Source organism: Astyanax mexicanus, chromosome 11 (assembly GCF_023375975.1).
Source record: "Astyanax mexicanus isolate ESR-SI-001 chromosome 11, AstMex3_surface, whole genome shotgun sequence".
Lineage (NCBI taxonomy): Eukaryota > Metazoa > Chordata > Actinopteri > Characiformes > Acestrorhamphidae > Astyanax > Astyanax mexicanus.
The window spans coordinates 27,624-52,903 of NC_064418.1; the positions used below are offsets into that span (position 1 = coordinate 27,624).

Genomic DNA, 25,280 nt, shown 5'->3' on the forward strand with positions numbered 1-25,280 from the left:
GACCCTGTCCATTGTTAACTGGAATGTGAGAAATATCTGTAAATATCATTACAAGAAATATATGGTAGAAATGTAAACCCTAAAGCTTAAAATTAACAGCGCTTCTAAACTTAATAACAGCACATATAAAAAAAGAAAATTACTAAGATAGCTTGGAAAATCCTGAACCAAAGTGGGAAATGGGAAAGTCAGTTAGATGCAATGTGAGGTAAAGTGAAGTGAGGGTGCAAAGCTCTCTCATCAGATGCTTTAGTGTTGCTTTAGCATTAGCTTTAAGCTTTTCATATTTCCAGAAGTAGCTGATGTGTTTAACCTTAACATTCTGTAGTGGGCAGGATTTGAGAGTGTACATTTAATAAAGACTATGTATAATATGTAATGTAATGTAATAGTAATGTTTAGCAGTTTGAAATATCTATTTTGTTCAATAAAAATAATACAAAAATAATACAAAAATAATAGTTTTATATTGCAGGACCCCTTTATTAAAATAAATAAATGAGGTGGCCAAGTTAGTTACTATGTGTTACTATTTATGTTTAGTATTTAATGTTTTGGCAATTTTTAAAAATAGATTTTCATTAAAAAATGAAACCGATAATAGATAAAATGTCAATACAGAGAACTTTATGGAATTTAAATTATAGTATCAACTTGGGCTGTGATTTTTATATTTTATTTTAAGTTTTATTTGTTTCATATCTTTGAAAGGAAACAACTTTGCTGTAATGTGTGTGTTGCTCATGCGTCACAAAATGTGATCAAATTGGAAGTAAGACCAATTAAATGGACATGCAGAATTGCTGATGCTGCAAACTTGTGATGAGTTCGCATTCCTGAACTGTTTGAACACAGTTTGATGGACCTTCCAAAAAGAGGCTGCTTGTGTTACAAAGAATCTCCCTCATTTGTGTAGTTGGAAGCCAAGACGTGTGTGTGTGTGTGTGTGTGTGTGTGTTTGTTTTTGTACATTTTCAGGACAACAATGTCCAGACTTTAGATAAAGGAAAACTGGTATGATATGAAAGTGTAAAATATGGAATAAATATGCAGAAATGTATAATATTATATAAACACATCATGTATACATACTTATATTCATATAAAACATTTGGTAATACGTTTACATATAAATGTAACATATGTAATACATATTTCACATGTAATACAGATGGGACATTACAAATGTAAAAAAAATATGTTAAAAAGTTTCTTCTTTGGAAACTAACAAAACAAAACACAACTAATAAATCACCTTTTTAAAAGTCATTCTATACCGCAATTATTATTTATTTACTTACTATTTGGAAAAACATATTGCAAAAACATTTCCAACAAGTTTAATATTTTCTTCTGCAACCTGTTAAAATCATCAAATTAACATTAATTGTTTTATTTAAATTAGCAAAAATGTCTTATTTACACTTACGTCACCAATGCATGTGCTTGACACTGTGGGTGTCAAAAACTTTGTACAAGACATGTGTGCACCTATATGATCCCATGTCCCAACACTGCATAATAACAAACCTGTATATGTGTATGTGTGTGTGTGTGTGTGTGAGAGTTTTTCTTTTTCCCAGCTCCAGTCCGGATTTGCTGATCGGTGGCATGCCTCCCTCTGCCTGTCTCCTTATAGTGCCGGAGGGAGGCGGGAAGTCTAACGGAGTGGTACGGACATCGCCGCCCGGAGACCACAAACACGGAGCTCTCTCTTTAAACACAGTCTTATGACTGAGCCTCAATCAGCTGTCCTCGCGTGGAGGAGCCAGGCGCATATGTGCACTTAAAACACAGAGGAGGTGTGAGGAGGTGCTTTCGGCAGCAGATGCACTGTTCTTCTGTGAGGACTGCAAAGACAAACGGGCTAAAACCAGGTAAGAAGTTTGCCAGGTAATTTAGTTGGTTTGAATGTTCACTGCCTTTAAACTAGTTCTCAATTTTTACTCAATGTATAGAATCAGTTTCCGGTTTCCAGTTTATTGGGGTGGAGTAATAGATAAAAACACTGCCATGGCTGGGTTTTAAGCGTGTGGTTGGGCGACGAAACCACTCTACACCAATTAGACAAGATTTCTTTACATTCTCCTACCTGAGTAACGTGATTCACATGTAAGAGCTCTGTATAAGAATATCAGATAAATGCCTTATCATAACATAATTAATCATTTAACTCCTTCCACCCACTATATATTTTCATCTCAATGTCATCACTGACCCGACACAGAATCTAGTGAATCGTGGTGCATCATTTCTACCCTGACAAAATCTATCTATTTTCTGCTGCAGCAACCTTTGTACTAACTAAGGCCATGCGGTGCCTGCCGGCGACCTCCGTCCTCCTCTGCCTGTGGCTGGTGGAGAGAAGCAGTGGCAGCTTGGGAAACAGTCTCAGTGATCTGCACACAGAGTTCAGTGTCAGACTCTACCAAACGCTCACAGAGATCGAGAACACCTCCAACCTGATTGTGTCTCCGGTCAGCATTGCACTGAGCTTAGGGCTGCTTCAGTTTGGCTCCAGAGGAAACACTTTGGCTCAGTTACAGGAGACGATGGGATATGATGTTCACGGTAAGTGAAGGTTTAGTGTGTTTTACTGAACTGTTAACTTATATATAAAATTAAAAACAAGTGTTACAAAATGATTCTTTGAGGGACACCACAGAACAATGTTTCTTAACTCTGGTACTGGAGGCACTCAACCCTGCACATTTAAGTGGATTCCTGCACTAACACACTAAAGGGCTGATTAGTTGAATTAGGTTTGTTGTAAGCAGGCTGAGAAAAATGCTAGAATGCTACCACTGAGGAGAAGGTAAAGGCTATTATGTGCTTCATTAAAAACATGTGATGCTCTACAACATCTTTTCGAACTGTTGTTAATGCAGTGTCAATGTCACTCTGAGGAGAATGCTGATAGTTCTGTTATGTCGAAATTACCAGACACTTGATTTGGCTAACATCATACACACCTTGGAATGTTTTCAGTGAAGAAAGGCCAAACAAGTGACTGCAAACAAAGCCAGTTTCTGGGGTTGATGTTTTTCATCATCAAGACATAATTTTGTTAACCAAACCCAGGCCATCATCTTTTTAATAAGTATACCAAGGCCATACATGATTGGATTGACTAGGATAGTGGGAGGGTCATCCTACCCACCCAGTAAGAGCAAAGCCAAATAAACTCTCTAGTTAAGCTTACCACATTGCTAGTTACAGGAAACCCATGATGCTATGGGGCAATAAGGACTAAGCTGGACATTTTGGTCTTTTCTGCTCAGAAGTAGTTTTGCCACACTTTCATTTTCACTGACATTCATCTTCTTTTTTTCAATAAGCTCAAATCCAAGAGGCCATGTCTCAACACCAAGGTGACCTGAGTAATTCCAGTCAGGGAATTCGACTTCAGCTCACTAATACCCTTTTCATCCAGAATGGGGTCCAGCTTCTACAAGCATTTACCCAAAGTGCCAAGGAATGGTACAACAGCAGTCTGCTGAACGTGAACTTCACCAGGCCCAATAGCACATACAGCCAGCTTCAGCAAGGAGCACATGCCAAAGGTGAGACATTCTTTCTCGTTTGTATAAGAAATCATTTGATAATTCTCTGTGATAATTTAACACAATGGCCCAATGTGGTTAAGATTGGACAGCCCTTCCTTATTGGTTCAGTATTTTCAAAAATGTTCTTTTGGTGAAGCTTCTGATGTTTGGCTCCTCCCAGCAGGTGGGCAGGAAGTAGCTTCTGGAGACCTTGAAGAAGGGGATTTGTGGTGGACTGCTACTCCTCACATGGCGCTCCTGAGCTCAGTGGTGTTCCAGGGTGCCTGGCAGAAACAGTTTCTGTTCACAGAGACACAGAATTTACCCTTCACCCTTTCAAGCGGCCAGATCGTCAAAGTGCCTATGATGTACCAGTCAACAGAGGTCAACTTCGGTGAGAGAGCTTTTGATTTGCATGGAAAAGCATGTATGCAGTAGGTATGTCTAGATGTAAAGAACACTGGCAGACTGAAGGAGTAAGCCGATTTGCTACCATGAGAAAAAATGACTGGCCTTTTTGCAATAAATTATTAGGGTGTGTCCTCTACAGAAAGAAAATTTGATAATGTGTCTTAATGAGTGCTTCTATATTTTTGCCCTTCCAACATAAAAGGGTTATGAGTGGAAATGGTGTGATTATTATGGAACATGTGGATTCAGGGATAAAAGTGATATTTCATCATACTTGGTGCGTCATCGCTTTTTGCACGGGGGGGCCGTGTAGGTGCTCTTTTTATTTTTTCACCCCTGTCCTTTAAACATTTGTCAACCATTAGTGAATATAAGCTTTACACCTCTCTTATACCAACTAATGATTTGGCCTGCTGGCAGGACTGTACAATACCCCATGATGTTTATCTAGAGATTGGACAGGTTGAGGAGTAAAAACGTTTAGATGATGTTGTGGCAGCATATTTAATTAGATCAAAACCTGTTTGACAGCTTTTATTATGATGACGTATCACTATGCACTCTGATCAAATTTTACATTTGGTTCTTTTCACCTTTTTACGTAGGTCAATTCCGCTTACCCTCAGAACATCGCTACACGGTTCTTGAGTTGCCATATCTGGATCGTTCCCTCAGCCTTTTGCTGGTTTTACCAAGTGATAGAAAAACCCCTCTTTCACAGCTGGAGGCCCAGCTTACCGGCCATGCAGTGGCACTCTGGGATACCGGACTACGACGCACCAAAATGGATGTCTTCCTGCCTAGGTAAAAACTACAGTCAGAAAGACTGGAAAGAGGCAGAAATTAAATCTGACAGAAGCCATAAGAATAAGATTAATCTAGGATCCCTTCATGCATTAGTACAACCCTTAACTCAATCTGTGCTTCTTAGTAGATTGCACATGATTTTTTTTAGATGTTTAACATCTAGTTTACAGTTATCTTTTTCCTAATCTATTAACATTAATACGGATTTGACTAGCTTTTGCTGCAGTAACATGTTCCTAGCATCTGGGAACCTGAAGGTACTCCAGGGATTGGTTGGAACAGCATTTAGACACAAAAGCATAAGTGATAACAATCCCAGAGCACAATAAATATCTTCCAAACATCACAGCTGAAGCTCTGCATTCAGGCAGGTAGCGTTCCTCTGCATCTGTCTATCCAGGTTGATCTAGTGTCATTTATCAATCTACAATATGGTTTATTTTGCTCCAGAGTCCAATGGTGCTTTTTATACCACTGATTCTCAACCTTTGCTAAGTGATCCCCCAACAAATAAAAAAGTTGTATCTGTTTATAAGCCGTAACATCTCCGTTACTTGTGCGTAATGCAATAATGCTTTTTGTAAGAAGCTTCAATCTTAAAACCTGTTGGTTTTACTTTGGTTTCCAGGTTTCAGATGCACACACGGATCAACCTAAAACCTGTTCTTCAGTCTCTTGGCATCTCAGATGCTTTTGATCACCTTTCTGCAGATTTCAGAGGGATATCAGGTAAAATAATTCCTGTAACCTCAATATAAAACATTAATGTTTGGGATCTTCTCAGTGTTGCTTACTGATCATGGTGTTTCTGTTCACTACAGAAACGGAGGGTCTGTATGTTTCAGAGGCTTTCCATGAGGCTAGGATGGAAGTGACTGAGGAGGGTGCAAGCGCAGCAGCATCTACAGGTAAAGATTAACTGAGATTAGGAGAGATAAAACTTTCATCAGACTGTTAAGGCCCTGTCCCACTGCGATTGCGTCTAAATATCCACTAAAGTACGTCCAAATTTATCAGAAAACACTGTGTCCACTGAGTGAACGAGCTGCGTCCAAAATATAGTTATAAAATTGCGTCCATATTCCGTCTAAATTGAAGTTGGACTCCGACTTCCAAATTTGTACGTCGACTTCCAATTATATATGGTTGTTTTTTATAGTGAATCATCATTTCTTCTTGAGCTACAAGAGAGAGCACATCTATTCTCTTCTACACAACCATGGACCACAGATTCCTTGCAGTGATGGTGCAGCAGCAGAACATACTCCTCCATGTGCTGGACCAGACCGGGAGGAGGAGGAGGCGGCAGCAGGAGAGGACTGTATGGGTCAGGCCTTGGATTGTACGCCAGGTGGAGTTTGGACTGTATGACCGGCTGATGGTAAAGAGATGGACGCCAGAAAAATATTTTTATGGACGTCGACGTCCACCTGTACGTGCCGTCCAAATATCCACTAAAATACGTCCGTACTGCGTCTAAATATCCACTAAATTACGTCCATATTAGTCGCCGTGTATTCCGAAAATTTTGGGAGGTACCAAAACCACTTTTGCGTCTAAAGTGGACGGTGCCGTCCAAATAACCACTAAACTACGTCCAGATTGCGTCTAAATATCCACTAAATATCCACTAAACTGCGTCCACTGAAATTTGGACGTACTTTAGTGGATATTTAGACGCAATCGCAGTGGGACAGGGCCTTTAGACAGAAGCCTTTCAGTCCATAGAAATGTCAAACTTGCTCTGGATTTGCTCTACCATATCACTCACCGTCATCTAGAACAAGTATGATCAAATTTAAGCGTTGGCCCCTCCTTTAGGATTAGCATGATGCTAAGTGGCTAAGTAGGCCAAACATTTCCGATACTTGTTTGCTTGATCTGTAGTTGGTTGGTTTCACTGGCATTCCTTTGTTTCTTTTTAGCAATGCTGCTATTGAAAAGATCCAGGGCTCCTGTTTTTAAAGCAGATCGTCCATTCCTCTTCATCTTACGGCACATAAACAAAGGTAAAAAGAATGTATTATTTTAGAAGCTGTTATACATTTAGTAAAGGTTAAATGTTCATTATATTTGCAGCTCAACCAGTAAAAACAAGCTTAGCGTCTGATTAGCATGACTCTGTTTGTGTATAGCATTAAGGTCCTGTTCGTACACTTAATTTATTTCCATATCTATTTGTTTAGCGTTTTCTCCCAGTGTTCATAGTGGTACTTTGTGATACAGTGCAGCCAAAATACTTCAGGATACTCCAACAGTACTTATACATGATTGGTGTCAACTACAGACAAACATACTGACTTTAGTATATTTATATTTTCTATATTGTATTTATAATAATTATGTATATAATAGTCCCACTCATTTTTTTAATAAAGGTTTTTTTTTTTTATTAACAATTAGCATTCTTCTCCAGGTGTTAATCTCCAGTGATATTTCATTAACAGTGCTCGTTAGTCTACACCCTTACCATCAGATACAACCTTTAGAGCAGGACATCATTTTCGTTACTGCTATAAAATAATTTCTGGTGTATTAATGGTGCAATTAAAAAGGTCCATATATTTTAGCATAATTTCCAAACAGGCTCCTACAACTGCTTCCTATTCTGTTCTGTTTTCTCTCCTACAGACTCTGTGCTGTTTATGGGCAGAGTGTTAAATCCAGTAGAGCAGGTTCACTGAAGACCAACACCTTCTTTCCAGAAGACACACAGAAGCACATACGTCCTCTGTCCACATCGGACCATTCCTCAAACCCCTCTCACACAGCTCTTAATTCATTTAACTAAAAATTAATTATAATATTGTGTGTTTTACACACATCCCTAACTTCAAGCTTCCCCAGCTCCCTAATATTGGGGTCAGGCGTTATTTTTGTGGACCTACAGGAGGGTGCACTTTCAGTAAGAGGGACATCACATTTGTAAATATATGTAAATAAACTTTTAATATAACTCCTTTTTCGTACTTAAATTGTCTGTAGTCATTTTTCAGCTTGCTGGTTACACTATGAGGGGTGCTAAATAAAAGCCTAAACCTAAATCAACAGACTTGTCTTTAGTTTAGAATTTTTGAAGAATTTTGTGGTTGTTTTGTTGCTACTGAACGTAAATATCAAAAACAGTCTACTAGCAACCCTTACAACAAAAATGTTTATTTAAATGGCTATTCACAGTGTAAAATAGAAACTTTATTCATTCAAACACTTACAAAAAGGCTTTTGCAGGAAACATCCTTTAAATAATACTTTCATTTTGATTATTTACATTTGTACAATCTACTCAAAATATTGTTTTAATAGAGCCTCAGAACTGGTACAGAAAGTTGCATGGTAAACATTTGGTCCCTGTTTCGAGTGAAGAGAAGAGTGTGTGGGTTTGTTCAGGCTGGAGAAGGAAATGTAAAGACAGCAGGTATGAAGGATAAGGGGAAGCAGAAGCAGAACAGGTTGTTCGGACCCAGATTAAGCCTTTTACACTATTCATGTAGTTAAGTCCAATTCTGATATTTTGACCTGAAAGTAGTATTTTAATGAGTGAAAAAATGGCAGCAAACCTAAAGTCAGGTTCTATTTCCAGTGTTCAGGAAGAGGAAAGTCTCCACTCGTCTCTATTATAAAAATGACACTGATCAAAGATCAATAACCAGAGCAGCTAATTATACCTACCCACCGTTCTGTATTAATGGGGGGGGGGGGGGGGGGGGGGGGTCCAACTTTAAATTCTGTGGTTCCTTTAGGTCCAGAGCAAACTGATGTTCAATCAAAAACCAGTAAAGGCACATGCTGGGTTGGAGTGCTCTACTTGTGTGCAATAATTTCTAGAGCTTTCTAGATTATATAGAATACTTATATTCCATATGACAATGTTGTAGAGCATCTCATTATCTATTAGCATTGATCTAAAACATTCTTCACATTCTTCTCCTTCATTCAGACTTCTTGTGGTATCTTCACCGTTTACGTAGTTTCATCTGGCTCTTTTTTTTTTTTTTTACTGTTTTTCAAACTAAATGAAATGTCAAAGAATGTAGGAAGAGTTAAATTTGGGGAACGCTATCTGGTCCGCAGATGGGTAGGTTGAGGATAGGACTGGATCACTGGATGAGCTGAATCAGGTGTTTTTGAGGAGAACAAATAAATATAAATAACAGCAAACTGTGTGCAAATCCAGAGCTCCTCCCAGAGTTCCTCACCACTGGTTTAAGGGCTGCTGGCTTTTTTAAGATCAGGTAAAATGGTCATCCAGGTGAGGTTCTATAACGCAAAGACTGACTGTCTGCTAACAACAAAAGATAAATTTAGCTTTTAAACTCTTCCATGGAGATTAGATTGGCGATTGCGATCAGGCAGTGACGGCTTTAGAGTCCAACTTCAGATGAAATAAAGAACAGGACTTTGAACTGGTGATAAAACAAAAAGAAAATCTATTTATCTTTGGCTTAGGAGAGAGCAGGGTAAGGAAGACAACAGAGGGACAAAAAAGACAAACAAATGGAAGAGAGGAGAGAGGGGGGGAGTGAAAGGTCTGGAATAATATTCCACTTTGCCCTTGCCCTGAGGTTGACTAATGCAGTGCATGTACTCCCTTTGCCGTTGTCCACAGTCCACTTTAGTATTGAGACACAACACACACTGACAGCATGTCCCCACGTCCCGTGTCCAGAGCACTGTGGTCACAATCCATCCAGGTGATTCATGTTGTTCGCTCTTAAGTGAATCTCTTCTAGAAAGTTCTCCAGCTGCTCGATCAGAACTCGCTTTTTGAACCTGCGCATAAAGCAAGCAGACAAGTGAACTTATTCAACTGAATAAAACATAAAATAAACACAACTTAAATATTTAAACATAAGGCTAAACTTGCTCTACAAAATTACTGATGACTTCTACGTGATTAAAAAAAAAATCAGTGAGGAGCTACATTACAGACTAACTAAGTTCAAATACTGTTACCTTAGCTTTCTAGAAAATTATTTTCTTTACTGGAGTAATTATTTCATTTGTCTTTTTACTTCTACTCCTTAACATTTTATAAAATAGCATCAATACTCCTGTTTCAAAAACCTATGCAGACGAATCGCTCCATTGAAGTCGTGCTCTACAGGACCCTGTTTAAGATTCTGTCCTTCATGGCATTTTTTCTCCTCATGTTACATTTACTTTTATACTTTAAGAAATTTTACAACCAGTACTTTCACATGAGAAAAAGCTTGAGTTGATGTTTAAACCTGAGTATCTATAAGACACAGATTACAATACAGGAATCTCCTCTCAATTCAGTTCTTCTGATACAGTAATAATGCACCACATTTAACCTAAAACAACCAAGAACCACCTGAAGCTTTAAAATAGTCACTGTCTACAAAATATTTACATACAAGCTGTTAATAGGCAATGTGATGTTTTAGAGAGTTGAGTTGAGAGTTGCAAAACATAATACCGCAATACGTTACTCATTTCTTATACCCATAATAAGAATGCTATTTTTGCTCATTTATTCATGGTATTAAGATCAAGTTGGCTTATACTCAAGTTATAAACTCAGTGACCTACACTTAAATAGATTTTCATTTGTCATACCACTTAAATTATTCATACAAAAAAAAAACAAAAAAAAAAAACTATTTTTCAGATTAAAATTTCAATCAGTGAGTGCCATTAGTTTCTATGCAGTTACTTTACACTGGCTAACAGATTTACACGCGCTCTATAATCCTATAAAAAGTCTTATATGATCCATTATTAACGCATTACAGTGATATAAAAACTAAATTAATTTATAAAGTTATCGATTCAGGAAGCTGCTTACCTGGCCGCCTCTTTAATGATGTTCTGTAAGAAGATGAGCCGAGTTTCTAGACTCCCCTGGATTTGCTTCAGCAGGTAAAAGATTTTCTCGTAACCTACAGAAGAGAAAAACAAACATCCTGAAAAACACCCTGACCCGTTCTCATATCTCAGAGTTTGTGTTTTAAAGACAACAAATTCACCTGATCCAATCACAAGCCGGCATTAAACTGTGTGAGAAAATAAATTATATGTAAAATAATGTGCATCAGCAAGAAATTGGCAATACATCATGATACATGGGTTGCAAAGTAATACACTGCGATATATATTACAATACTATAACTAAGAGAATATATTTTGATTGATTTTTGTCAAATTTTAACCAAAAAAAATTAGGTTATGTAATCAGAACAGAGGGATCTGCTGGGTTTAAACACAAAAACTAGTCTCTGCATGTAAGATATTGATTAAAAATGAACATTTAGTATCATTTTATTATACTTTATTTTATTAACATTTTATTACTATTATGATATTTTGTCAATATTGCACAGTCCTCGGTGTTGATCAGATGTTCCCGTTTGAAGCCATAATTTAATAATATGTAAATATTGTATTGAGGTTCTGATATATCTTAATGTGATGAAAGCACTTACGTCTGCCGGGTTTCCTGATCTCCTTGGTGATGAGGACGCGGAGCTCCGTGTTCAGCTCTTTTCCTTCCTCTTTTCTTAACTTCTTCAGCTGGTTAGGGGAAGGGTAGCGGCGGGTGACTCCCTCCTCTTCCTCTCCGTCTACAGACGCCTCCTCCTCAGTGGCCTGCCCGTTCTCCTGCACCTCCTCCTCCTGCTTATCCTCCTCTTCATCTCCCTGCAGGTGGTTTTGCTGCAGGTCAGGGGAGATCGGCGCCGACTCAGGAGAGGGATCCAGATCTGCGCTTTTGTCCGGCTCAATCTGACCAACATGATTCCCAACTGCAGAATGATTGTTCTCTGGAACTACAGGAGGTTTAATACAGATAAGTATAAATATATTTTTCTTTAATGAAGAGTTTTAGAACTTGATCCCAGAGAGAGTAGTCTCTGTTTCTCATCACAAATTTGTTATATATTTATATTATACATTTCAAGAGCATCCAAAAATAGCTGACATGATAGATAGTTATAGTTTATAAAAGTAGTTTATTTGTATGTTTCTTTGTGATTGGCTTATTGCTAATTGTACTTTAATTAGCATCAAAACCTATTTTCACTAATAAATGAATGTGCTCACCTCTAGGGGGCGTTTTATTTGGCGGTGTATACGCTCGTCCAGGACGCAGAAGGGGAGACATGCACCTCCTGCGTTTGGGAGCTCCGCCTCCAGCAGGAGAACTGGGCTCACCGGGACGCTTTCCTTTCCCCTGAGTGCCCGTCACAAACTCATCTGCTTCATCAACCACCATTGCCTAAAACACGAGAAAAAACAAAGTCTCAACTCTTCTCTTATTCGCCGATCTTTTTTAACAGTTTTTTTTTTACTAAACTAAACTGTAAAAAAGAGAAAATCTGTACCTTCTTATCCAGTTTGAAGGGGTTTCCGAAGGTGTGTAAGCGCTTGGGCTGATCTGGGTCTGCCTCTCGCAGGGGAGCAGGACACTGTTTTAGGAAATCCTGATAGTTCCCCATCTGTGCTATAGGTACACTGTGAATCTGATCTAGATAAGAACGTCAAGAAGTAAAAATTTAACTAAACTGTTTATATAGGAACACAATCACATTTACAATTTTATCTCAACTGTTCAGTATGAGACACTAGAGGGCACCACACTGACTGGTCTAAGAGGAGATTTTGATTTGTAAATTGTTTATTTTCAAATGATCTTTTTTTACAGAACAATTTAAGATGTACATGTTTGGACTTTGTAATCATGCAATATTTACACTGACTGCATCCTTCAATCAGCCTAAAAGCTGATAAGTCAGTCAGTCTATCAGTAGCGAAATAATGTTAAAAGTACTGCTTTGACAAATCTGTTAATATAAATAGAAACACTGATTTTGTTTAAATGCAGAAATAATGTAAAATACCTTGATCCTGACCCCTCAAGATACACACACTGGCATTCAGAAGGTTCCGCCTCATACGGCTCAGCTGGTCCAACAAGTGCTCTCTCGGTATGTCATACGGGTTTCGTAATCCCTGCGGTTTCAAGGCCTAAAGAGCAAAACACAATCCTAGACGTTACAAATGCATTATTTATATGAACCTGTTTGTAGTTGCATGTCAGGAACATTTTAAAATAGGGTATCTTCCATTTTCTTAAAGTAACCAATATTTTGGTTTAGTTTGCTAAACTAGCTCCTAATTTTAGACAAATGTTATTTATTTTATAATTTAATTAGACTCCAAGTGGTTATCTTCACAACCTTTTGACCAAACTCTTGAGAACAAATATTTAAAGAAAAATGTGTATTTGTAGAGGATTTCTTCTTAGCAAACCATAAGAAACGAAAATAAAATCACAGAATTTCCAACAGTATCTATAAAGCCTAAACAGAATGAGGCTGACCTTGTTGAGAACAGCAAGCTGGAACCCGGAGAACTCTTTAGGGTTTGACTCGAGGGGGAGAGCCGGCCCGTCCCCGACGATGCTCTGCAGCAGCTCTGCGAAGTCTTTCCTGTGCGCCAGCGAGAGGGCGGAGCCTCTGGAGCGAAGCTTAATCCCGGGGTCCGGCCCCACCTTCTTCCCAACCAGCGCACACACTCGATCTGCCTCCACCTTCGCCTGGAAAACAACAACAACAACAACAACAACACAATTACTTCCTCTTAAAAAGGACAGAGACCAGTTCGTGCATTACAACTGAATTATTCCAGTAAGGAAAGTTGGACAGTAGAATGCCAATACCATATATTAGTGGTGTTAGAAAATATCGATATTGTATCATATTTCAATACTATGTTCTGCAATACTATAAATAATTTTCAAAAACAGTATTTTTAATTTTCAGTTTACATATAAAGACAGTTGGGTGTCAGACTCATGTTTTAACCCACGACTACTAGATACAATTTCACAAAAAGTAGTGTTTATTTAAATTTTATAAATGACAAGATTTTCTTTAAATTATGCATGTCAGATTAAAAACGCACAGCCCTACCATATACTGTAGTATTTAAAAATGATTAAACATGATAAAATGATAAAACATTCCAACATTACAGCCCAAGGTTTCCTGAAGATGACTACAATCTGTAATAAACATTCATGGTTTTGTTCTTCAGGAGCAGAAGGCAAACACTTAATTTTAAAATGCTACATAAATAAATGAATAGGAAATCTTTAGGGAGATGTTTGTGTACCTGCTGGCTGAGTTTTTTGAGGTAGGACACAACGCTGTAGCTCAGGCCGTACTCCATACTGTCCGCCAGCAGATTCGGTGCCCCCATCATCCGCAGCGCCTTCCTCAGGGGCTGAAATAATTCAAACAACTATCTATAAAAACTGCTCTTCAGAATGTAACAGAATGAAATGTTATAAACATGTTTGTAACATGCATTATTAATTATTAAGATGTATTTTAAAAGCACTCACTGTGATGTAGTACGGGGGCATGGTCTTCAAGTAGGTCTCAAAGGACTGGCGCCATTTCACTGTGGGCTTGAATTTGTGCACTCTAATCAAGTCATCTAGTAGCATACAGTCAGAAATGTAATGTAATAAATTAATGAGTTAAAACTCATTAAAAGAAAATTAATGATCAAGATGATTAGGTGTGCATCGGATGTGGACAATCAGGTCCTAAAATAATATTGCAATATTTCTGGCATTTTTGCAAAAAATGATATTCTTGTAAATATAATAAAATACTGAAATAAATAAATAAATAAATAAATACCAGATTCAAACATTTAGTAAACAAACATTGACAAAATGAAAGACAGTAAATTTACAACAGTAAGTGTAATTCCTGAAAATAAGTTCCATATCTATACAATTTAATAAAAGTGAATGTAACTGTGGCAACGGTTTGTGCTTACAGTACTCTAAAATATCCTAAAATAGTTCCATTTACTTCTGAGATATTGCACAAATAAGTGGTTTAGCTGTTTAATAGCAGTGTAGACTCTTCAGCACATTAATGTGTCTTACTATTTCACTCTGAGTTCTAAAATCTGGTTAAATATATATTCACACATTATCCTACAGATTAGGATCTGCTAAAACCGTTGGTCATCAATCACTACTGGCCTCAACAAGGTGTTTAGTTATCATTAGCGATGCACAAATTATATTAGAACAATATCTTTATTGGGTGATAATTGCTTTTTTTAATAATCGGATATCGTCATCAGCTCAGAAATCAGTGCATCCTATATTACTGTTAATAACATATTACTGTTAATAATTCAACATCACTGCATAGAAATAATCCTGATCCTCTACACTGTAGGGTAATTTACACATTTACATATAAAAACACAAGAACAGACTCACCAAGCAGGGGCAGAACCACAGGGTAGTTATAGGGCATAACGAACAGGTTGACGCAGTTGAGAGCAGTGCTCGCCTTCAGGTATCCGAAGGGCTGACCCAGGTCACCATATTTAGCACTATTACTCACAAACACCTGATGAATTAACAGGGATTTTTTATTTTATTTTACATAAAAGGAGTATTTTTTGACCAAACTATGTTTTTACCATATAAACACACCAGGGGTGATAAAAAATGCTTCTAATTTTACTGAGATCACTTAATTATTCTATATTTTCCTTGTTAATGACTTCACATTTTATTGTACACCAGGCTCATAATATACAAAAACATGAAGCAATTTTATCAAGATACTGCATGTTCTTCTTTAAGGGTATATATGATTCGACATTGCTTTAAAGGTTTCTAATTACTATGTGTGTGTGTGTGTGTGTGTGTTTTTACCTGCCAGCAGGTGTGTGGAGACTTCCTCTCCAGAATGTATTGTGTAAGGGGCGAAGGCTCTAGTTCATATTTATCAAATGGAACCTTATCCACCACCATGGGTTCTGCTTCCACACAGGAGAACCGAACTTGAGGATGGGCCATACGTGGAGGCTGTGTGAAAATACAAACACTCATCAAATTAACACGAAAACTGATCTATAAATTCTCTCTTTTTTTTTTACAAAGTAAATAATAAGAGTTGACATTCTAGAATCATAAACATTCAGACAAAAACAATGAATTTGCAAATCTTTCAAATCACAGATCACTCTGAACTGAGGAGCGAGATGAAGACTGAAGAAGGGAGGGATGAGAGAGAGGCAGAAACAGACATTTACCAGAGTAGGAGAGTTCTGGTCAGGCCAGAAAGACTCTGGAATGGGCCAGTGGCCAACAGGAACACCAGTTTTAGGATTTGGTCGGACATAGATTAGCTTATGACAGCTGTGCCACGGTTGAGGGCCACACTTTAGATCCACTGGACCATCTGAGGAGGAAAAAAAGGACAATTTAAATTGACAAATAAATGAACATAATGATTCTCAGTCTCTGTAAACTATATCTTACCTTCAATTGGATCTGGTCCAGTCTTCTCAAAGTTGATAACTACTCCACTCTGAATCTTCTGCACCAGAGACTCTAGACACTGATTGAGTGTGCGCTGGGAAAACACACTGTACGAACGACCTGTTTAAAAAACAAAATGATCACGTGTTTATAATTATTCCTTTTAAGGGTATAATTAAACCCAGTTTCAACCCAGACCACCTCGTCTTCAGATACCACTCATCTTTTACTCAAATGTAATGCTTATGATGATAGTTATGACATGATATGTAATATGATATATGACCCATAATATGAGAGATTTCCTAAAATGTGATCAAACATAAATCACAAGTTTCATATTTCTATACTGTAAGCAAGACATCCCAATATACTGAATCACAGCCCCTGTATTAAAGCAGATGTGTTTCGTCTGCTTCCAGCTGAGGAACTGAACAGTAATTTTCCTCTTATCGTCTCAAACTGCAGAACTGTCTTTTTTTTTAAACTTGTCAGTTCATTGTTCTCTCACAGAGAGACTGATCGGTGAGGCCCATTGTGAAGAGTATGTGATCAGCAGTATTGTGCAGTACTAGGCAGTGCATTGACCCTCTATCTGCTCCTTTGTTCAGTCTGTGTGTGTGTGTGTGTCCCCGTTACTCAGCTGTGTTAGTCAGCATACCTGAGCTCTCACCTCCACTCAGCAATTTTCTCCCATTCACTGATTCTCACCATTTAAAGCTCAGCCTAACAAGTCTCCATGAGCTCAAGCTGGATTCAGACTTTCCACAGAGCTCAGCACTTTAAAGTAAACATTTTCTGTTTTGTATCCGTACCCCTCGTTTTCCAGTGAAGACCCTCGGATCAGAGAAGTGGAAGTGATAAATCCTCCTCCTGAGACAAACCTTCAATCAGCCGATACAGATACACAGCAGTGGAGCGCAAACGCTCAGCAACCTAACTGCTGATTAACTAGTTAACTTTAGAGTATCGTATGTTTTCAGAAAGGGGGCAAGCGGTGCTGAAAGTAAATATTATTGGTCATTCTTTAATCCCTTTGTGATGGAGAGCTAAAATTAGCTTTTAGTTTTTCATTTTACTTGAAATGCTGCAGCGTCTAGTGCCTGTTGCACAATTTAAGGTGGAACAGGACAGTTAGATAAATACATAGCTACTGAGATAAACTACTAATGTTTTTTTGCTTGTTGAAACATTAAAACAAACATATGGTGGTAATAATTAAAGAAAAAAATGTGTTTTTTTTGGTTGCTTGTGCCACCATCGTGCCAGTAATTCTCCGCCCTCTGTTTTGAGTGTGCCACTGAAAATTCTCTGTTTAAAAAAAAAATAATTCTCTGTTGCTTTGAAAGCAATTTTTGTGGGATGGGCCAAGAGTATATATAAATAAAATACTCATGGCCCATTCCAAGAGTCTAGCCTTTAATTAAGCCAGCTCACCTCCAGTAACCTCACACATGGGCGTGACAGGGGAGGAGTCAGGCGGGACTCCGCCCAGTGGTTCCGGTTCCAGAGAGGCGTGACCTGGAATGCGGAGGACCAATGAAAAAAGTCGTTGGTCCCAGCGGAACGGCTCCTTGGTGAGCTCACTGCCCGGTAATGGTGTTGTCAAGGGCAAATGGAGCTGCAGACAGAAAAATGCACAGAAATAAGATGCTTTACTTAATGAGTATTTAGGGAACAGCGAGTAACTTTTGAAACAAAGCATTCTGCAGCATAATCATTTTTTTAAACTTAACTCTTGATGATTTACAAATAATTTCAGAACAATTGTCCTATGAAAAACTATATTTCTGCTGCTATTTTAAGCTTTGAGTAGGGCATGACATTAATGAAAATACTGTGATAAGTAATTTCTTGAACTGCTGATGTAGAAAAATGTTATGTCTAAAAACATTTTTAATTTTTGCCCAATGCTTGGGTTGCCAGTTTAAACATTGTTTTGCACTTTTTATTTTGTTTCACTGAATTTTACAATTAAAAACAGTCTGATATTGTAAAAATATAAGGAACTTCTATCCACAAACTTTTTTTAACTCATGTCTATAGCAGTTTTTTTTTCTGACATCTAACTATACAAGTAAGGTTAAGGTGCGACAGAGGAGTAAAACAGGACTGTGCAAAAATAAAAAAAATAAAAAATAAAAATCAGTTATCTAACCTCATCCTGCACCCCGCATGTACTGGTCAACTTGCTGCCATCAGTAATTGCCACAATGATAGCAGGCTCCAAAAAGAAAGGGTTCCTACCCTGGAGAGAGAGGGAGAGAGAGAGATTATTATCTTTAAGTAAGTCAAATCTCTCACCCTCAGTCAGAAAACCTCAATATGGTGTCTTCATGTTCAATAACTAAGTGTTTGAGTTACAAGTGCTGGATTATTACCCGTATCAAGGTGATATAAAAAATGCTGAAACTGTCCCCATATGTTTTTAACAGAAGTCAATGATTTAACACATGATTATAAATAAATACAATTTGTGTAACTAAGATTGGAGTAAAACATGATGAATCAGTTTACATGCACTTCATACACCATCTGCTGCAGAAGATTCGAGTTTATAAACCTAAATAATCAGATAAGGATCAGTTAAAAAACTGATTTTTTTGGCTCTGCAAACAGCCAATAATCATACAGAATCTGACGTGATGTAATAATCATGTGTAACACATCCAGCCGCAATATGATCATGCATCAGTTACAAGATGAAGCTTTAAACCCTTCAGTTGACCCTCCCTGTTTTTGACTGCATGAACTAAGAATTAAGAATTAAACACCTACCCAGAACTGACTGCTCAGTTTACTCACAGCGTTTTATTAGTAAAAACACACTGTCCTCATTTGCATACATTTTTATTTTTCATGAATTAGGCTGATTATATTTGCAGAACAGCACTTTTTCTTGTCTAATATTGAGCATTCCTACCCTAAATATCATAATTCAGGGTTTCCAGATCCTGTCAGCAGGTATTAAACACCTAATTCGATCATTTAAATTCATCACACACACAGAGGCACAGACAGATCCAGCAGGTGACGTAAAGTTAAATGTGTTTTTACAGTGGATTTACTTGCACTGATACACAACTCTCACCTGCCTCATAGATTTACTGATTACGAAATACAGCCATGTTCTATTAATTGTGCTGCTTATATAGAATTTCATGTCCAAGTTTTGTGGTGGGCCTGGTGCAGTTCACACGCTCAAACTAGTCAAAACTAATTAGGGATTTGGGGGAAATACCCAAATTTAAAAGGTATTAATTTATTACTAAATATCTTACTTATTACTGTTGTTTTATTTGTACGGGGGAGTTTTGGTTGTTAAATGTTTCTCACAGGAACAAATGTATTAGGATTTTATCTCCTATAAACTGATTTAAATGTGTCTCAGACCATCTGTAACGGTTTGAGCAATAGGATCTGTATCTGTTTTAAAAGCACCCTGGGTATGTTTCTGTCTAAATATAATCAGGGTATTAAGAGAATTTATCCCGCTTTCGGAGGAAAATTTCTCTTCTATGCAGAGAAGAATTTCTGTGAGCTTTTAGAGGGGAGAGTAAAATTGTATTTAGTGACTAGCATTAGTGAGGTCATATTGCTGGATAATCACTCCAGTGATTGAAAGAGTGTGTGTGTGTGTGTACACATTTATACATCAGTCGCATCAGTAATGAGTAACTGACTGCAACTTAGACCCAGTCTACCCTTGGTCACTTAATGTAAATGGTGCCAAGATTTACATTTGAAGTCAGTAGGACAGTGTACACTAATTTGACCATTTGTCTTTTATTGGGTCTTTTTTCTTTTTCAGAAAAACTTCCACTTACGAGATACTTGGTTTTTGCATGACAGCAACAATGCATTTCTAAAATGTAGAAATTATGGGTAAACTTAAATACAGATAAATAAACATTGTAAATGAGGGTCACCCTCAATGTTTTTTTCCTGAGTGAAAATAAAGGTTGATTAAATGAATGACTGAAATAACATTTAAAGTAATACTGATTAGTGTGATAAAAATAATATTGTGCGATTTTTTGTTCATTAGCCTAACAATTCCACTCACACTGAAGTTCAATAATCCCATCAAATACGAGTAACATTATTAATAAGAGAACTCTGTTTGTGGAGGGCTAATGGGCGAAAAGACTAAAAGACTAACCCACAACCATAATATCAATAATGATAGAATTAAGCAGAGAGGAAGAATAAAATTTGCTTACAAGTAATTTTGGGATCCAGATATGGTAAAAAAAAAATGTTACACACACTTGCAATTATCTAAGCAATAAACATTAATCAAATATTAAATATACCCTTATCCTTAAGGAGTCCATCAGACAGGACCTCTTAGGTGTCAATTCTGTCTTTCTGAAGCTACAAAGCAGCATATTAACAAGTCTATTAGAGATTACTGAACACCTCCACACACTGAGGCAACTGGTTGAGTAACTGGTGGGGCAGAGGTTTCATTATTTAAGGCAGCTGTATATTTCAGGCTGATGTTCGTATAGCTGACTGTCATCATCTGGGATGAGGAGATGTGGAGAAAAGAAGATTTAAATAAAATTTGTAATTTTAAAACAATGTGACTGAAAGCATGTTGTGGGCCGGTTCTGGGGCAGAGGGCTGTTTTGTCACAATGTGAGTCTATAAGATGCTTGGAAAACTGTGAGAAGGGGGATGTTGTGGGGGGGTTGAAGGAGTTGTTTTTTCCTTTCTCACTACATACCTGTCCATAGTTGTCTATCCCTGAAACTAATCGGTTGAGGTTGAGCAAATCAAAACTTGTCCTTAAAGCCTGACCGAATGGAGTGAGTCCGATGGCCTGCAGGTTCCTTAACTCGGTCATAAACGTGGCATGGCTGTCTTTCCACCCAGCCTGGTGAGAAGAAAAAAGAGGGAAAGAGAGAAACCAATAGAAGAGAAGGTTATTCTGGGTCTACTGGCAAATCAAGCATCTTGAGGGAACAGGCAACAACTGGAGACCATCCAATGAAAACAAATATGCACCAACAATTTTTTTTCTCTTTGGGAGAAATCAGTTTTCTTTTATTTTAAATGCTTTATCAAACTGTAGTCTAAATCAAGCACGTTTTAGACATTTAAAATGTTATATACGTTAGAAATCTTCAAAGCACAACTGGGTCTGAAGAAGGCACTGTATAAGGCAACGTGTCCTTATTTAGGAAGATAGTGCACCATCCTTTACTTACCTTTTATTTTTAAATTGTGGATTATAAAAAAAACTTTGAAAGCAATGCATTGTGTGTGGGTTGCTGATAAAAAAAAAAAAATACAATTATTGGTGTCAATCAGAAAATCTGAGTATCCAGCACATTAATACAAAAAGTGGGGTTTATACTTTATCATAAATACAATATTATCAACACAGCAATTAAATGTATAGCACCCATTGGATCAAAAGGAAAAAAATTTATCTTGTTTATGCATTAAAAATTAAATATTTTAATAATTGTGTTTATTCAAATGGAATAATTTTGTATATACTAACATCCAGATCAATTTCTCCTCACTTTTTCCTTTAGTCCAGCTATGCTTGATATTATTTCAATAGAGACATTTGGTGGCGTGTATGCATGGCACTTGTTGAGAATTATTAATGACTGGAGGGAGGTTCTCCAACCTTCGGAGGCTTTACTAATTTCTTGCCAGGATTGGTATTATTATTCACTTGTTTTATTACCACAAAGAAAAAAACAAACAATAAAAAATAACTTGTTCATAAAAAGCATTAACATCAAGGTTGACAAACTTATTTATACCACATTACAGAGACAAACACAAATACTGCATGCAGTCTTTGTGTAGCAGTGCAAGTGGCCCAGGCATGAACCCCAGTATGAGTAACTACATCATGAAGAGCAATACAACATATTAACAGAAGTCAATAGAACGGCATGTTAAACAGGCCTCAAGTTGAATTATGTTGGTCTTTTAGCACAACAAAAACATTGTTGAACGTAAGCCCATTATGATAATGTTTTGCGAACAATATGTTATTGCAATAAATATCATTTTAAGAACATTAAATGCCACTAACAATTGCACACTTTTAAAGAAAACAATTAATAATAGTTTGGAATAGTTAAACTTTCTTTTACCTGCAGAAGTCCACATTTTGCTCTTTTCCACCAACATGAAACAGGCTCAGTTCTGGTTCACAAACCTAATTTTGAACCTTTGGAGTACCAAACAGTTGAAACTAAAGCATTTTAGGTTCTTTTGACATTTTTGATGTATTCTTGGTTCCACTAAAACTGCTGCAAATGTCGGCTGGTTTGCTGAAAAACAACAATGTTTTTATAAGTCTAAACGGAACCAGTTTCAGAAACACAGGTATTGAAGCATCTGTCCTTGCGTGATTGGCTAAAATAGAGTACAGCAATGGGGAAAAACTTCACAATGTCCGTTGCTGGAACAGATAAGTCCATGTTGTTACTATGCAACATCATGCAGTTGCATAGTTTGGATATCAGGACAAAAATTTTCCAGTGCAGACCGTAGAACCAGTGGGCGTAAGCAAAGGGACATGTGAATCATTTTAGACTGAAGTCAATCACACAATCACTTTCTGATGTCAGTCACAGAGTGAGCTGTAATTTTTGGTTTACATTTATTATATATATGTATACATACATATACATACACACATACAGATGCTATATATATTTGATATCACGTTTTTTAGAACTATTGAGGTCATGTCCATGTTTTTTTTGTATAAGTTGATAGTGACGATCAGCGATACAGTTAAGTAATATCTTGTACCCTACCTATATTTGATGCTGGGTATGACACTGTTAAATGTTACTTCTAATCTTACTCCTTAATAATGTTGCAAACAATAATGATTGAGACTTTTAATGATTAATCAATGTCTTAACTAGTGTCAGTTACTGCTGAGACACTGTTTAGAACTACAGTGGTTAATGCAAGCTACTCTTATTGTAAAGGGTTTGCGAAAATCGATATATTGTTAAGAGAGAAGTGTTGTTCTGGTGAAAAAGAGTAACACTAAAGCTACTCTATCTGTATCTCTGAAACACTCTTCCTTCCCTGCTCCTCACTCTACAAAATGTCGGCCATGTTTAGAGAGATGTTGGTGCTTGTCAGAATGTTTACTTTTGTTTAGTTCAGCGTCGTTAGGTTATTTTTTAGCGATTAAAGAGCCGGTTAGTTTTTCTCTCTCCGTGTTTTTGTTCCAGACTCTCCAGAAGGGAGAGAACACTACCTTTATTCCAGCCACAGCCTCCTCGAAAGAAACCAGCATGTATCGGTCTCCTCTGCTCGCCGGGTCTCTGCTCCTCAGCTGATGGAAAAGGGAGATAAAACAGAGAGAAACAGAGAAAAACAGTCCACAGTTAGATAAAGCTCTACATTAAGAGGCAGAGCGGTCTCTGCGTATGAGCGAGACCCACAGAGCAGCTCTGTCTGCGGGCAGAGAGGTACCGTTAGCTCGCGGCTAGCTGGAGAGTAGCATTACCTTCAGGAAAGTCTCTACGGCACCTTTAGCTATATCCAGATAGGTAGTGCCCAGATGGGAGCGCTGGTTCATAGAGGCAGACGTGTCTATCAGGAAAAGTATCACGGGCATGGTGTTGATAAAGCACCGCTCTACATGGACCGAGTGTCGGCGGGTAGGTGGCCGAATGGAGAGAGGAGGCAGGGAGCAAAAAAACCCACGGAACCCTTTTGTTTGCCTCCTGTCGCTTCTGTCTCCACGCTGCTAGCAGCCTAGCTAATGCTAACCGACCCGCACATTCTCAAAAAGTGCAGATAAGAGCAGCCAATAGAGACGCCCGTAGCCTTATAAACTCAAATACGTCGTTAAAAAGACCCCCGGGGCCCGCTTATTGATTCACAGGGGAATTCAGATATATGTTTTTGGCCTTTGGAAGAACTCCCTAACTTTCCTCCTCACAACTTTCTGCTCTGTTCACCTCCATGACTCTCCCCACACTGGAGCTCCGGGCTGCGGGTCCGCCGGTTTTACTCCCCGAACACTACTGGCTCCGCCCCCTCCGCGCGCCTCTTTACCATGTGCCCCAAATAGGCCGATGCTGATTGGTATCATATAATCATATTCAAATAAAGGCCTTAGCTGTAGGAGCACGCATGCGCAGGACAGCGGGACTAGGAATGTGGTGGCTCACTAAACTAAAACCAGAGATAAGTAACGAAGTAAAGTATTTTACTACTGCAATTAGGTACTAAAATACTGTATCTGTATCTACTGTAGTCTTTTTTACTTCACTTCCATAACTTCTTAAGTACTAAAATTTTGTATCTGTACTCTACTGAAGTATTATTTTTGCTCCTTCCAATTTTACTTCACTACATATTTTCTATAGGTTTAATTAATGTTTTTACTCTAATATTTTTTCTGTGATTCACTAAGTGAATCAAAAGATCAAGCTGAAGTTGCCTTATCAAACTGATCACTGTAGCAGGGCCCATGCTCACAGGGGCTGCCTATCAGTTGCCAATCACACACTCACTGTGAGTTGTTTCTCTGCTTTGAATTTGTGCTCTATTACAGCCAGTAATGCATATTTTACAAACATTATGTAATAACAGCTTTTTGTAATGTTTATATCTATAATGGAATGGCTTGGCTGGTTTCCAATTAACATAAACATGAGAATCATGCTCACTTATGACTAATCTTGCTAATAATTACTTTGGCTGAATCAGCCACATTTACTATACGTTGATTATTGTTTATAAATAATAAACAAACAAACAAGCATTGTCTATTGTTTTTTCAAACATAATAACAGTTGGCAGCTGCATTCCTAGATCACACCCTCAGATTCTGTTAGAACACAATGGGTCAGATATTTATATCAGAGCTATCTAACACAGCCTGGATGAGTCAGTGTCAGGAGGGGAGGCGCAGATTATTATAGTTCTTCCATCTCAGACTGCATTTCTTCACCACAAACAAGCTGAGGATGTTTGCTTGTTCACTGCACATGTAAAGAGATGAGCTCCCTTTAGACACAGTATCCATTAAAGTTGCAGATTTACAGTACAGATGTGTTCTGCAGAAATAGATCAGTTGGTAAACTACTATATTCTGAGAGTGTCTTTTATCATCAAAGTGTGCAGCTGTGATCCCTGAGCTGCTCACAGCTTCCGCCCATCTGTTTCCTTTGCTGAATTCTTAT

General features: G+C 37.8%; 2 protein-coding genes across 5 annotated transcripts; one reads left to right on the plus strand and one right to left on the minus strand.

The window, feature by feature from the left end:
• Positions 1–1,585: 1,585 nt before the first annotated feature.
• On the plus strand, positions 1,586–7,719 carry serpine3 (serpin peptidase inhibitor, clade E (nexin, plasminogen activator inhibitor type 1), member 3). Its single transcript, XM_007241487.4, has 9 exons — positions 1,586–1,877; positions 2,290–2,571; positions 3,339–3,563; positions 3,727–3,939; positions 4,562–4,760; positions 5,392–5,492; positions 5,585–5,671; positions 6,689–6,772; positions 7,395–7,719. The coding sequence occupies exons 1-9, from the start codon at positions 1,829–1,831 to the stop codon at positions 7,445–7,447; spliced, it is 1,293 nt and encodes a 430-aa protein (XP_007241549.1). The 5' UTR covers positions 1,586–1,828; the 3' UTR covers positions 7,448–7,719.
• Positions 7,720–7,903: 184 nt separating this feature from the next.
• On the minus strand, positions 7,904–24,095 carry ints6 (integrator complex subunit 6). Of its 4 annotated transcripts, XR_007441131.1 has the most exons (19): positions 23,594–24,092; positions 23,342–23,419; positions 20,819–20,968; positions 18,245–18,334; positions 17,524–17,707; positions 16,087–16,206; positions 15,858–16,006; positions 15,478–15,630; positions 15,034–15,166; positions 14,131–14,225; positions 13,899–14,009; positions 13,105–13,320; positions 12,623–12,749; positions 12,107–12,249; positions 11,826–12,000; positions 11,210–11,551; positions 10,573–10,666; positions 8,535–9,533; positions 7,904–8,497 (listed from the first exon to the last, which is right to left on the minus strand). XR_007441131.1 is itself a non-coding variant. In XM_007241485.4 (18 exons), the coding sequence occupies exons 1-18, from the start codon at positions 23,702–23,704 to the stop codon at positions 9,440–9,442; spliced, it is 2,565 nt and encodes an 854-aa protein (XP_007241547.3). In that variant the 5' UTR covers positions 23,705–24,092; the 3' UTR covers positions 7,904–9,439. The 4 variants fall into 4 exon arrangements, 3 of the variants coding, with proteins under 3 accessions (XP_007241547.3, XP_049340635.1, XP_022518220.1); XM_007241485.4 differs by having other exon boundaries at positions 7,904–9,533; XM_049484678.1 differs by lacking the exons at positions 23,342–23,419; positions 23,594–24,092 and adding an exon at positions 22,212–22,713 and having other exon boundaries at positions 7,904–9,533.
• Positions 24,096–25,280: the final 1,185 nt, after the last annotated feature.